We start from the raw sequence: 14,423 nt of genomic DNA on the forward strand, positions 1-14,423 counted from the left end.
GTTCGCGCACTTGTTACGTTCCTATGCGTGTTTGTGAGTCACTTGAGCAGTCGAGACGATTTCACATCAGTTGTCGGACGCGCTCTTGGTTCCCAAATAGGCTTTCTAAGTAAGTAAAGTTAGCCCACTGGGTTTTGAAACGCAGCCTACTGCACTTCGCCATAACGTTAGATCACTGTTAAAACTGCATGTGTAGAACTAAAATCACACTAATCATAGACACATGGACCGAAACAACATTAAAATTACTTTGGTTATCTAATAACGAGAAGTAGAAAAAACTTGCAATTTATGGAAATGCTGTAAAGATTTGCGAATCTTGTGATTCGGAACTTTACAATGAATAAGCTGAACCGGTTCACAAAGACTCGTTGAACCGAGACCCGTTTCGGATATGAACCGATGAGTTGAGGGGGCTATAAAAGTATAAACATGAAAACGGTTCGGCTACATAATTTCAAATATAAAGAAATGTATTATTATAAATATGTTTATACATTGTGTTTTCTCTCTGTAGTACTGTACTATTTTAATCAAATAGGGCCTACATTTTCAAATATATTTTAATACAGCTACAATATAATAAAACATCTCTATATTTTACAAATTATTTACTTTGTTAATTTATTTATTTAGTTAAATTGATGTATTTATTTCAATTAATTTATTATTTAGGCTAACTGAATGTTTTTTTGTTTGTTTTTTTTGTTTTGTTTTTTGTCTAAACTTTTCCATGGATCCCTTAGCATTCCCTTGTGCCACCCTCGGTGTCCCTGATTAAAAAAAAAAAAAAAAAAAAACCAGATATTTAAAATGAACTGTTCTAATCAATCTATTTACAGAAGTTGGACCTACCACCACCTCTGTCAATAACTACTAAACTGCATACTACATAATGACCTACAGCATTTCTGGAAGACATATTAATGGTTGGAATGTGTTTGCGCACAATTCTGAAATGATTTTTTGGTGATATAACAATGATAAAAAAATGGTAGTTAGGCTGTAATGATTCATGAAACTTTTAAATTGGATCTGTTCAGTGAATAAGTTAAACCTGTTTACAAAATCGTGAAACCGAGACGCTGAAACACATATTATGTCCAGTTTGGAAAGAACCAATTGCTGCATTCCAATTCAGACGCTGCATCCTTTTTTCAGTGGGTGGATTCGAAGGCCGATTACATCACCATGGCATGACGAAGGCTGTCCTCATTCGAAGGCTACTTCAAATTCAAAATGAAGGATACAAACAGATGGCCTTGCCTACTCCAGAATTTTTTTTACACTTTTAAATGTAAATATTGGGTTTCAACTTCATATATATATATATAGCGGTTCAAATGTTGCCTTATCTTACTAAGATGTTAATAATATATTTAATTTATACTCTTTATTATATACAGAACTGGACCATGGTGAATATAGTTATCTAGACAGTCTGAAAGTTTAATAACTTCTACAAATTGCAGCATCACAATTGCTAGGCGACAAGAACAATCCTCAGTAGGCCAGGCTGAACCATTTAAGCTGGGGACACACTTAACGGCTAACATTAGCTGAAACATTCTAAGACTCAACTGAACACAGATTGTTTCCAATGACTGTAACAGATTTTAAACACTGACTGAACGCAACTGTCTCTGACTTGTGTTTAAAATCTGCTCTAATCGTTGAAAAGTCTGTAAGTAAGTGTGTTCAGTTCAGTCTTAGAATGTTTTAGCTAGTCAGTGTGTACTCAGCTTTAACCACGCTCAGTCTGACCTTTACCACGGCCTATTAAGACGTGACCTTCGAAGGATGCAGCTGCTGAATTGGGAAACAGCGAGCTGATAGTAAACAAAACATGAAAAACCATTTCAGTAATATTTCTTATTAGGCTATATTTATCTTTACTGACATCCATATTAGCCGTATATTAATGACTTTGTTTTTAGAAGCTGAAGCATGATGGCCAAACAACAAACTGAACTTACGTCATGGGTAAAGACCTTAGTCTATGGTAAAGACTTGTTGTTTTATCCCATTGTAGGCCTACTATTTCTTACCATAAATGCGTATTATATTTATGTCCTAAATGACTCAATGGTTTTATAATCTGAAACATGGATACAACATGACGTAAAAGAATGGCTCAATCGGTTTTTGAAAAGATCCTTTTAAACGAACTGTTCTAGTGAACCGATTCATGTAAACGAGCCGGACTTCGAACCACTGTCAAAAACTACTGAACTGCTTACTTACCAATACAATTACGTAAGTCATACGAATGAATGGTTGAAACGTTTGAAAGAGTATTTTACTCAAAACTTTGAATTGACTCAATAATGACGAAACAAAAACCATAAAAACAATATTTGCTGTGATACATGCCGTGGAGTTGGCGGGTTCGGCTCATTTGCTTCGCAACAGAGGCGGAGCGCTGATGCCTTGTGTCCGCGCGCGCCTGTCAATAAAGTTTTTTCGGATAGTTCAGTTAGCCTATTGGAGAATGGGTAGCATCACAGATGGTAAGAATTTCTTTGTTTTGGTGTTTATTTTGTGTTTGCTATTTATTTAGCAAACCAGTATGACCAATTGTAACGGTGCCCGACTAACTTATGTGTATTTGTAACGTTAAACTAAAGGAACTTAATGAAACGAAATGAGATCAACATGAGGAATCATTGCTAAGTTAGTTAGCCATGTGATAAGCTAGAACTGATTCACTAAAAAAATGCACAAGAACTATGTATGTATCTCTTACGTTATTTACTGTGATTCCATCGATATTATTGTGGATTTAGGAAAGACTTAGAGAGTGTGTGCGCGCGCGTGTGTGTGTACCAGAATTGTATGTGTGTGTGTGTATTATATGTATATGTATACATATGTATATATTTATGTGTGTGTATATATATATATATATATATATAACAGTCATTAAGTATGTTCTGTGACTTTGGCATACTGGAAGATTCAAACTGTAATAACTAAGCTCCCACCAGATTTGTTGCTATGTGGTTTAAACCTTGACTTAAATGGTATATCTTTGTATCTTTGCAGATGAGGTCATTAGGAAGCGTCTTCTGATCGATGGAGATGGAGCTGGAGACGATAGGCGCATCAATGTGCTCATGAAGAGCTTCTCCAAATGGTGCCACTCCAATTTCTCACCAGAGGAAGGGTAATTTAATCTATTATTAAAATGTGCGAGCTTGGGTCCAATTATACACCCGACATTAGACATTTAGACCTTATTCCATCAATTAGTTCCTACTTAAGGTAAAAATACTTTTCACGCTTGGCTTTGTTGCTGCAGGTTCTCCCAGTATCAAAGGATGTTGACGTCTCTGGCTCAATGTGAATTCTCCATGGGGAAGACCTTGCTGGTGTACAACATGAACCTGAAAGAAATGGAGAATTATGAAGCAATCTATGCGGATATCGGTAAGTCCTCCAGTTGATGTGACTTTGTTTGGTGTCATCATCATTTGTTCAATCACGTAGCGAAATATTCTCATTTCTTCCAATACAGAGACAAGTATAACATCAGCCCATGAAAAAATTGCAGAGTGCAAAAAGGAAATCCAGAGAGCAAAACGGATACGGAAAAACCGCCAAGGTTCAATACAGCTCATTTGCAGAAATCTTAATTATTTTTATTTTATTTGGTTTTATCATTAATTTATTACTGTATGTCTCATTTGTAGAATATGATGCTTTGGCCAGAGTTATCAAGCAGCATCCAGACAGACATGAGACCTTAAAGTAAGTTTGAAATTCTTATTTAGGTGAAATCCCATTTTATTCACTGTTCAATTTGTAGTCTGCGTTCTTTATAATATAACATGACAAACAGGACAGTGAAGTGTTTTTCTGATCTTATTTTTGCAGGCAGCTTGAGGCTTTAGACAAAGAGCTTCAGCAGCTTTCACACATCAAAGAGAATGTGGAGGACAAGGTGAGGGAATGTGGGATTTCTTGATGATTTTGTAGACATATACCATCACACATCTTATAATATTTACTCTGATCTCTCTCTTTTTTGTTATTATTAACCCATTTTCAGTTGGAACTTCGTAAGAAACAGTTCCATGTCCTTCTCACCACCATTCAGGAACTTCAACAGACTTTGGAGAGTAAGTAGTTTATCTGAAAAAAATTCTAAAGGACACAATTATATTAAAATGAATTCCTAAAACAATTAGTTTTAGTTCAGATCAGGTTTTTATCAGCTGCTGGTTGTATTGGCTAAATTTGTGTTTGTTCATTTTATAGATGATGAGAAGATGGATAGCGACGACACCCAGGAGAGTCTGATGGACAATGGAGACTAGACATTTGCATTAGGATGTATCTATTATTATTTACATGAGCACCAGATGTTCTCTCATTTTAGTCTTTCTTTTTTTATTGGTCATGTACAGAATTAAAGTGCTTTCTTTACAAACTGAATCTGTGTTTAAGTTATTTTATTTTAGGTAATGGCCCCTTCCTAGTAAACGTTTGGGCTTGTGAGCGTAACAAACCATCTAAATCATATATGTTACTGTGTACAGTGATTGTGTACTGTGCCACTTAATGATGTTCCACTAAACGAAGTCCGGGAGGAGCACGTTCAAATAATCAATCCAATTAACTTGTCATCAACAATCATCATGGCTATCCCATCAGCATGAGAGGAAGCATATATAGGCACTCAGTCGACTCACCTACGTTCCTTGACAGTTTTTCAGCATCCCTCCACCATTCTGACACCTCACTTTCAGCTTGTTCCTTCCACAATCAGGAATACGATGGGAGTACTCTGGATTCGGGCAAAATACTGAGCCCGGAGCCCTCTCACCCGGACGGGACAGCACGCCAAATATACATACCATTTATTCTATCTGACTTATTTGTAAGTGTGAAATCCAGAAGCTTCATAAACTAAATTACTTTTACTACTGAGAGAATGTTATAAACATCACCAAAAATAACCATAAAAATTGGAAAGAAATCCAAGTCCAGGCACTCAGGTTTACAAAAGTGAAAAAGGCCTTTATTAAACAATCGAGGGCTAAACCATTAAAAAACACCAACGCGTATCGGCCCACTGGCCTTCACCAGGGTGTTGGTGGTTTTAGTTTTTAAGTTTTTAAAACCACTTTTAGTTTGGTTTTATTTATCGGTGAGGTCAGACCAAAATAACTTTGTATCCAACATAATAATTGGAAACTATGTACATTAATGCAATAAAAACAACATTTTACAACCAACATTTATGTTTTTTTAAAAGAGTTTCAAGCAACTCCAATTAAAGGGACCGTTGACCCTAAAATTAAAAAACAACACAATTTACTCGGCCTCATGTTGCTTCTTATTTCTATGAACACAAAAGACGATATTTTAAAGAATGTTGGTAATCAAACAGTTGATGGCACAAAGTCAACTGGCATCCGTAGTTGGAAAAAAAAATACTATGGAAGTCAATGGGTGCCGTCAACTTTCTGGCTACCAGTGTTCTTCAAATTGAATCAACATATCATCTTATGTTCAACAGAAAGAAAAAAAAAACGATATAGGTTTGGAACAACATGAAGGTGAGTAAATGATGACAAGATTTTAATTTAGGTGGTGAACTGTCCCTTTAATGTGTTTGCTGTAACAATGGTAAATCTAAAAGTATTTAGGCACATATGCAATATTTAGATAAATACATATTACAAAATATCAAACAAAAAAGCAAGTATTTTAAAAGAAAGATAGCTCAAGCTAAATATTTCACTGAAAGAAATTTAAGTAATATAAATATGTCTCTCAACCAGCAGATGTCGCTACTGCCACAATATTTAACACGACTAGACATGATCTATCAATCTCAGATAATTGGAGATTTATAAAAAGAAATGTATACAGGTTTGGAACAACTTGAGGGTGAATAAATCATGACAACATTTTCATTTTTGGGTGAACTATCGCTTTAAGATGTAAGAAATATATTTATGCTTAATGATGTAATTAAGTTGTTTTTGGTTTGTACTTTTTGACTTACATATTATTGTATTTCGAAGCCAAGGTCTCAAATGGCATATTAAGAGAAAGGTCATTCTTTTATGGCATTTCTACCTTCATCTATGCCAAAACTACATTTTGTGGTTGTTTTAACCAGCAGCTTAGTGTCAGTCAGAGGATAATTACAAAAACCTAAAATGTCTGTATTTACCATTTTCACAAAACTGTTGTGTTTTAAAGGTTACAAACAAGGCCTTATTTGGCTGTAATACTTCAGAGCTGCACTTTTTGTTGCTTTTGAAGATCTCTATAGTTTCTGTAACAGACTAAAAGACTGTGTCTGTATTTTCACATACATAGGCTACATACATAAAAATGACCAAAATATTGTCCCATTGCAATGTCACCAGAAGAGCCAAATCTCCATTATCTGGTTTATTCGACACAGGTAAACAGTTCCCGCGTGTACAACATCTGATTATCTCCACTGTCTAATTACAGCTGAGCTGTGCACACAGCAAGATGAAGAACAGCTGAGTATTACGCATTCTGCCACATCCATCCTATGAATAATCCAGTGGAGTCCCAGCAGTCAATGGAGTGCTTCTAATTGGGTTCCTGATTTAAAACGTTTAAGCCAAATTCCCCTTGCCCCGAGGAAATGGAGATCAGCTCTCAGGAAGACGCATCCAAATGACTCAGACTCAGATTGGATAAAAAAAAATGAAGAACGTTGTCTCTCCGAGTAAACAAAACATTCCCAGCATAATCTTATTGGGGAAGCTTTTGCTTGGCGTAATTTGTCCGAGGGCTTCTGTGATAATGGGCCAATTAGAAAAGGTACGGAAACATGGATTTTTTTTCTTCCTCATTTCACAACGTGTCACTGTCATTCTCAGTCAATGGAGACCATTATTTCCTCTTGATGGACATGCTAACAAGAAGCCGTGTTTGCCACTAGACTACTGAAAACCCAATGTGTAAATCTGCATTTGCACCCTGAAATAATCTTCACTGATAAAAATGTGTTAAAGGCAAGCTACGTGGATTTTTTATTTTTTTGTAGCCACATTTTGCAGTTATTTTTAAAGCAAGTTAAATGCCCAGAGGTCACAAAACTAATCTATCTTGTGCCTGTTTCTCCTCTCTCCACACACTCTCTTCTTTCACTCTCTACTTTTCTACCAGTAAATATGACTCCAGGTTGTCCTAATCTTCCTTTCTGAAAGACAGAGTTTTTTCCTGAGAGCAACTATAACATGCCGTGCCACATCTTTCCATCGCTATGGTAACGGCACTGAGGTGTACATGAAAAGAAGTCAAACCAATGTGCTGTAACACAGGAACATTAGATCAGGGCTAGGTCAGAATGGCCCGCTATTGGCAATCCATTCACCCACTAAAGCTGTCCGACGAACAATGACACTCACAGTACACTATGTGAAGTCCCTAAGCTTTGCCAGTTGTGTCTCTAAATAAGTCTCATTTCTGAGCTGGAAATGTTTGCGACTTGCACCTTTGACAAGTGAACTTCTCAAATCACTTTTTTTACTAGTCGATGGAAGGACCATTGACATATAAGAGTGTTCCAGATACAAAAAAAAAAAATCTGTTTGTATGTGTGCTTGTTCTATTCATTTTAGTTTCAAATGGATTTAAAACTTTGATCGCATTTTCAAGAAAAGTAGCTTAATCATTATTTTTAAGAGCTATTTTTAATATATTTTTAAAGGTAAAAAATGTTTTCACAAATATCATGAATTATTATCATTAGGTTTTTGGTCTTTTTGGAAATATAAAGTCATATGACATTTGACAACATAAACTAACCTTGCCTTGTCATAAAAGTCTTAAATTATTAAATATATCGCTTTTTTCTTCATGATATCAGGACAGTTGTATCTCCCTGACATTTTGACCTTTGTATAAATCATCCAGAACATGCTTGTCAGTTCAAATCATTGCATATATGAATTATATATTTAATATATTTCCGAATAAATGAACAGATTAATAGTATCATATCATTGGCCCAAATATAAATTCAAATACATGGATTTTTTTAAAAGGTAAGCTGTCAAAGGTCTTATCCCGTTTCTTAACCCATTTCTTAGCATAGGTGTAGTTTTGAATGTCAATTTCTATGTAGACATAAACCTTGGCTAAGAAAAGATGAGAACAGTCATCATACTGTAAATCTTATGTAAGCAAGGCCCATGAGAAATCAGATATCGTATGAGACTTGTATACTGCACCGTCTGAGTGATTGTCTGCTCCTGATGAATTTCGATCTGATTACTGACTTTGTCTATTGACATAATGGCAGTCAGATAGCCATCAAATTCCTTTGCAAGACTCCATATTGTCATTGAGACCACTGATTCATTGTCGTGGATAGAACAGAAGACACTGTAGTAAGTTCAGTCTGAGGAATGCACAATATCTTTATTGGCATCAAAGCATCCACACCCACTGATCGAAAATGCAAGTACTGTATAAACAAGACAGAAACTCATTCACATTGAAATGCAACAGCAATCAGAACAAGAACATTAACATATATTGGGATGTTTTGTCTTGTTTTATAGACTTTGTGGTTAATAAAGCCTCATGCATTTAAAAAGATGGAAGAGGAAGGACATAAGAAAGCAGGTAAATTAAGTGTTGATTGTATTTCAATCACCTTGTGATCATAATAAAGGTCACTGAATAGACAACATGACCCTATTAGTGAGGAGAGAAATTATGTACAAACTGAAACCAGGTCAGTAGCACCTCATTGCAGGACACAAGATCCAGGGGGCGGAGTTGGATCCAGATCTAAGGGGTGGAGTTAGGTAGGATTAGGGGTGGGGTTAGGGATCAGGAGGTGCAGATGGGTAGGGTTAGGGATCAGGGGGTGGAGATGGGTAGGGTTAGGGATCAGGGGGTGGAGATGGGTAGGATTAGGGGTGGGGTTAGGGATCAGGGGTGGAGATGGTAGGATTAGGGGTGGGGTTAGGGATCAGGGGGTGGAGATGGGTAGGATTAGGGGTGGGGTTCGGGATTAGGGGGTGGAGCTGGTAGGATTAGGGGTTGGGTTAGGGATCAGGGGGTGGAGATGGTAGGATTAGGGGTGGGGTTAGGGATCAGGGGGTGGAGATGGGTAGGATTAGTGGTGGGGTTAGGGATCAGGGGGTGGAGATGGTAGGATTAGGGGTTGGGTTAGGGATCAGGGGGTGGAGATGGTAGGATTAGGGGTGGGGTTAGGGATCAGGGGCAGAGATGGGTAGGATTAGGGGTGGGGTTCGGGATCAGTGGGTGGAGATAGATAGGATTAGGGATCAGGGGGTGGAGATGGTAGGATTAGGGGTGGGGTTAGGGATCAGGGACGGAGATGGGTAGGATTAGAGGTGGGGTTCGGGATCAGGGGGTGGAGATGGATAGGTTTAGATACATGTAAGGTGGGACGAGTTGGATGTGGATTCAACTCCTCCCCCTGGATTTTGTGTTCTGCAGCGAGGACCATCTCAACCAGGTTAATATGTCACAACATCATGCAGTTCATAAATACAGTGCAAACATTAAAGAGCCATATAAATGTGGAATCACAATGGTGTAAACACCAAACCAACAACCACTGGCATGACATTATTCCAGGGATAAGAAATCCAGAAACCTGACAAACAGCAATCTAACATCTATACTGACAAATGAAAACAGAAATCTCTGTTATACAGTGTAAATAACAAACACCTGCATCAGCTACTCATCAGGACAGGTATACACTTAAAAGTCGTCATGAAATCAAAACGGACCCCATTGACTTTCTTAAAACACATGCTCTTGTTGTGGAATATTCATCTGTGAATTTTATTCAAAAGATAGTCACAAATATAAATTATATTTATGAAGATATTCATTACTTGATGGAAACAACATTGCCATATCGATGGATGGTGTTAACCAATGGCCATTTACCAAACCATTTTAGCAATTTTGTATTCATAATGGTTCCACTATGTAAAATATGTCACATTTGTAAGTAAAATAAGTTTCAAACAACAATTTATGTTAACTTTATAACACTGTAAAATGCTCTGATGGAGCATTTGATGAATAGGAATAATTTTTTGAGGTTGTGGAAAGAGTTTCTTGTTTCACGAAGCAGAGACACTATTTAGATCCCGAATGGACCGTCGGAGTAAAAACTTTTGGTCGTAGTGACATAATGCCACTTTTGTAAACTGTGCTATTTGTGATGTACATTTATAGAGAGGTAAAGTCGAAAAACCATTCAATACATCTGAGGATATCTTTCATTCATTTTTAAAACATATTAGTATTATGGACAAACAAGCCTTTAGTTATTTATCTAATCAGAAATAAAGGATGTACTTATATCCGTTAAACTAATCTCTTCCTTCCTCTCTGGTGCTCAATGTTTGAACTTTGCCCTTAGAAATGGGTCCCCCTTGTAGTAGGGGATTACAAAGAGGCAGTAGGGGTTACTGATTGGTGTAGGAGACGGGCCCACTTGACGCATAATTTCCCACCTGGCTGTACTCTGATTGGGCGAAGTCCCCCGTTCCAGTAAAAGCAGCTCCTGATTGATCAAAGCTTCCCTGGTTGTAGACCTGCTGGTTGAAGGCCGTGGTTTGTTTTTCTGAGGACGAGGCAGGATACCTTGCTGCGCCTCCCTTGTGCCATCCAGTCTCTTTAAACACGAACCAGATGTTTCCAGCCCACAGCACGAAGTTCAAATAGCCGAATACCTATGGAAAAAATGGCTTCATGAATACAACATATTTGTATATATTGTTTTTTTTAAAGTTTTTTAAATAAAATTGTTGAACTTCAGCAAATTACAGCATATTTAATTTAAAATATAATTATATTAAATTATTTGTATTTAATATATAATATATTTCAATACACACACACATACGAAGACACACATATTATATATAAATATGTGAAACATTGAAACATTTCTTATTTTCATAAAGTTAAAAACAGTTTTGCATTTTAATATTTTGTGGAAACCACGATATGAACTGCATTTACTTGAAACAAAGTAAAAGTCTTTGTTTGTTCTTTCTTTATTCCAACTTTTCTAAATAAAAGTTTTTTTGGATCTTACTGACCCAAAACTTTTGTATTGATTTGAAAGTAAAAAATAAAAGCGCATTTAATTTAATGTAGCCTATATATTTATATATTTTTAATTATTGTAAAATATTTGTCTATACAGTGTTACATGATTAATTTTTAAGTGTTGTAAATTAACGTCTAGACACCCAACAGATATGTGTGGCTATGGAGCGCCAAAATCTTAATATCTCATGCCTTACCACAGATGTGTTCAGGCCGGACCATCTGGGTCCGTACACTGAGCTGCACTTGTTTGTCTGCACCTTACATGCAGACATGAGCAGTACCACCTCATCTGGATCAGTTGCAGTCTTCACATCTGAAAGCCCTTTTGCCCACGCAGATGAACTCACTAACCACACAAATGAGAACACCACCGTCACTATGAAGTCCTGGGGAGCATGAAGAAAGTGTGTTACATTTATTATTTGTCAAATCATACTTAAACATTAATAAAATTACAAACTGCATGCAAGAACGCATTACTAGAAGGACTAAATTGAATGCAGGTGTTTTACAATAAATAGCAGCTCATGTCTTGTATGTCAGTCTTCTCTAATAGCATGTCCCCGAAGGGTTGAGTGTTTAGCTTGTCTAAAATAACACCAGGGCTCACAATGAGAGGTCCGCGGTTGTTTTCGCGGTACTTGTTCTGGAAAAATATGTAGACCACTGTGGCCAACAGGGAGTAGAGAAAGGAAAAGACAGCAATGGTGACGAAGAACTCTGCGGAGGAAGAAAAATCTCCGATCAGGTAAAGCCGCTCTTGCCTTCTTCCCTCACACATTGGCACGTCAAAATCCACCCGGTTCAACCTGTTTAATGTAAGCCACAAAAACATCATAGTTTTTATTCAGTTTGCAGTCAATTATTCTTCAGTGTCAACACAAGGCTAGAATGAAATAATGCCCCTTTTGTGCTTTTTTATATATTTCCTTTCATGTGTGTAATATAAATGAATGTGAAAGGTCTGTAAAAATTCAAAGATCAAAGTGGAGTTAATGGAGTTATAGGCCTATGTTACAAAAAATCGAAGACCGGAAGTACATCTTTTAGTAGGGATACGGCTCTTCCGGTTAGCTTTTTACAATAGTGGAGTCTGTTAGATACCGCTGGACCAAATCTCTCCGCAACCTGCCTGAGAACTCTCAAGTGGGAAAGTGGGAAAGCTGAGGTGTGGCTGTCTATGTCCTGATGCAGAGAAACCCGGTACACTACAACAACAGCCGCGGGTAGCTCTAGCCGTTCGCCAGTAAGGTAAAGGTTTCTATGGTAACAGTGAGTTGGACCAATCAGCAGACGTTGCAACTAAGCTTAGGATTGTGGGTAGTGTAGTTTTTTCACAAGATCGCGGATAAAAAATGTTTTCTTTAAACTTATGAAACTTATGGCTTCAACAGGAGCAAAAACCTTCATTTCACAACCTCATAGCTCATGGTCAGTCTACCTCGGATGGTTTAGACATTAGGGCTGATAATCTAAATCCTTATCGAGAAATACTGTTGACTGGAAGTTTTGTATCCCTGCGTTCCGGAAGCAGGAAGTGTGACATAGGCCTATTGTCTTCCAAAAAAAAAAAAAAAGAACCAATTCGGAACTGCCTGGAAAGAGTTGTCAGTAATTCCAGCCTGACTTCTTGTGTAACAGAGACCTAGTGAGAGCTGTGCATGTAAACCTCACTCCCCTTGCCCCAAGTGGCACACTAGCGACTGACGCTGTAGAGGCTATGGTCTTTAGCATAATTGTTAGCGTGTCTGCCTCCCATGCTAAAAATGCCGGTTCGAATCCTGCTCAGAGTGGTGCGAATAGTACTGGAGGAGTTACAGCTCTTTAAACCAATGTAGGTTTGTTATAAATATGCATATTGCCCATGTATGTACCCCCCTTGAGGCAACTCAAGAACAATGTCTATTTTGACCCACCCTCATGCACTGCAGACTGCAGTTGTAGCTGAGCACTGTAAAAAAATATTGTTGGTTTAACTTAAAAAATTAAGTAACCTGGTTGCCTTAAAATTTTAAGTTCATTGAAATGGAAAAAGTGAGTTAATACAATGAAGGAGATTGATTTCATCATCAGTAACTCAAAATAATATGTTATCTGAACTGAATAAATTATTTAAGTTGATTTGACAAAAGAAAGAATGTTGTGACACACCATGAAACAATTTTTTTTACAGTGTGGAAGTGTTTGGTTTGGTTTGGTTGTCAGCTTGTCAAGAAAGACGCTGTTTTCAGTGCTGCGAAAGCAAGTCCACATTGCATGCACTTTGAAAGGATTGTTACGCCATTGTTACTGTTCATATCACTGTGTAAAGTGCCGAGGAAACCCCTGGAGCTGAAATTCAAATATGGTAATGCCGTTTCTTTTCCGAAACACGCTTTGAGCGGTAGACCAAACACAACAGATTTGACTATCTGACCAATCAGAGCAGAGTAAGCTCTTGAAAAGGAGGGGTTTAGAAAGACTGGATTTAGACACTGTGAGAAAAGAGGTGATGCTGCAATGTTTATTATGAGAAAATCCAACTGTTTTTTGACTTGAATGCATATAAACATGATAGAAGACCTCCAGAAAATTAGGAACCGGTATGGGCACTTTAAGTTCCTGTCACAAGGTTACTTTAGTCCCTGTCTATTTCTGCTTTCTTTTCCTTAGATGACTATGAACTTGTCAACTCTAGTGAATACAGCTGGACCTGAGGGCTACTTCAAAGCATTACTGTGGGCATCTTGTGTGTGTTCTTGACCTTTCAGGGCCAAAAAAAAAAAAAAAAAAAAAAAAAAACCAAAAACAACAACAACAACAACTTGGACACATAATGAGGCTACAGAAGAATACCAGTCTGTCGAAAACATTTTCAGCCACAGAATTCTAGTGGTGATTCAACACAGAACTCTATAGTCTCCTGTTCTTTAAATTGGCATGGTATGATTTCATGTAACTTCATTACCACAATGGATAACAATGAAGACAGACCTGATGCATGATTCTAGCGTATGTGTCAGCCAACCCATTTATTGAGTACAAATGGGTGAGTGTGTTTCTGTTTGTCTGAAATAATTTCTCATCTCTGAAAGTGCTGAATTTTTATATATAAAAACACAGAGACACACAGAGACAAACAGGCCTTTGGAAATATGTAAAATGTATGAATCTTTCAATTGGTAATCAGTCATTTACTGTATTTGGGTCATGAAAATACTGAATATACAACTTTGATTCACTGATTCAAACTGAATTGGTATTTTAATTTGATATCTCCATTGTATACTGTATATAAAATATCAAAGAATGAAAGAAATAAAAAATAA

The 14,423-nt window shown here is 37.1% G+C and overlaps 2 protein-coding genes across 5 annotated transcripts in view; one reads left to right on the forward strand and one right to left on the reverse strand.

Moving 5' to 3' along the window:
- Positions 1–2,354: 2,354 nt before the first annotated feature.
- On the forward strand, positions 2,355–4,437 carry thoc7 (THO complex 7). The gene is made up of 8 exons (XM_039673327.2): positions 2,355–2,510; positions 3,046–3,166; positions 3,302–3,429; positions 3,518–3,604; positions 3,693–3,750; positions 3,877–3,943; positions 4,052–4,121; positions 4,261–4,437. Exons 1-8 carry the CDS (start codon positions 2,426–2,428, stop codon positions 4,317–4,319), a joined length of 675 nt encoding a protein of 224 aa, XP_039529261.1. The 5' UTR covers positions 2,355–2,425; the 3' UTR covers positions 4,320–4,437.
- Positions 4,438–8,402: 3,965 nt separating this feature from the next.
- synpra (synaptoporin a) overlaps positions 8,403–14,423 on the reverse strand; it is a 30,329-nt gene continuing 24,308 nt past the window's right edge. For all 4 annotated transcript variants that reach the window (XM_039674282.2, XM_089124927.1, XM_039674284.2 and 1 more), the window contains 3 exons: positions 11,726–11,924; positions 11,310–11,501; positions 8,403–10,730 (listed from right to left, as the gene is read on the reverse strand). In XM_039674282.2, coding sequence (XP_039530216.2) covers positions 10,464–10,730; positions 11,310–11,501; positions 11,726–11,924 — 658 coding nt within the window. In that variant the 3' untranslated portion in view covers positions 8,403–10,463. The remainder of the gene's footprint in view (positions 10,731–11,309; positions 11,502–11,725; positions 11,925–14,423) is intronic.

This window comes from Pimephales promelas, chromosome 21 (genome assembly GCF_988280905.1).
Source record: "Pimephales promelas chromosome 21, fPimPro1.hap1.1, whole genome shotgun sequence".
NCBI classification, from domain to species: Eukaryota; Metazoa; Chordata; class Actinopteri; order Cypriniformes; family Leuciscidae; genus Pimephales; species Pimephales promelas.

Coding starts and splice junctions, on each gene's coding strand:
- thoc7 (XM_039673327.2), top strand. CDS start 2,426: ATGCCTTGTGTCCGCGCGCGCCTGTCAATAAAGTTTTTTCGGATAGTT. Junction 3,167..3,301: donor AATTTCTCACCAGAGGAAGG/GTAATTTAATCT, acceptor TTGTTGCTGCAG/GTTCTCCCAGTATCAAAGGA. Junction 4,122..4,260: donor ACTTCAACAGACTTTGGAGA/GTAAGTAGTTTA, acceptor TTCATTTTATAG/ATGATGAGAAGATGGATAGC.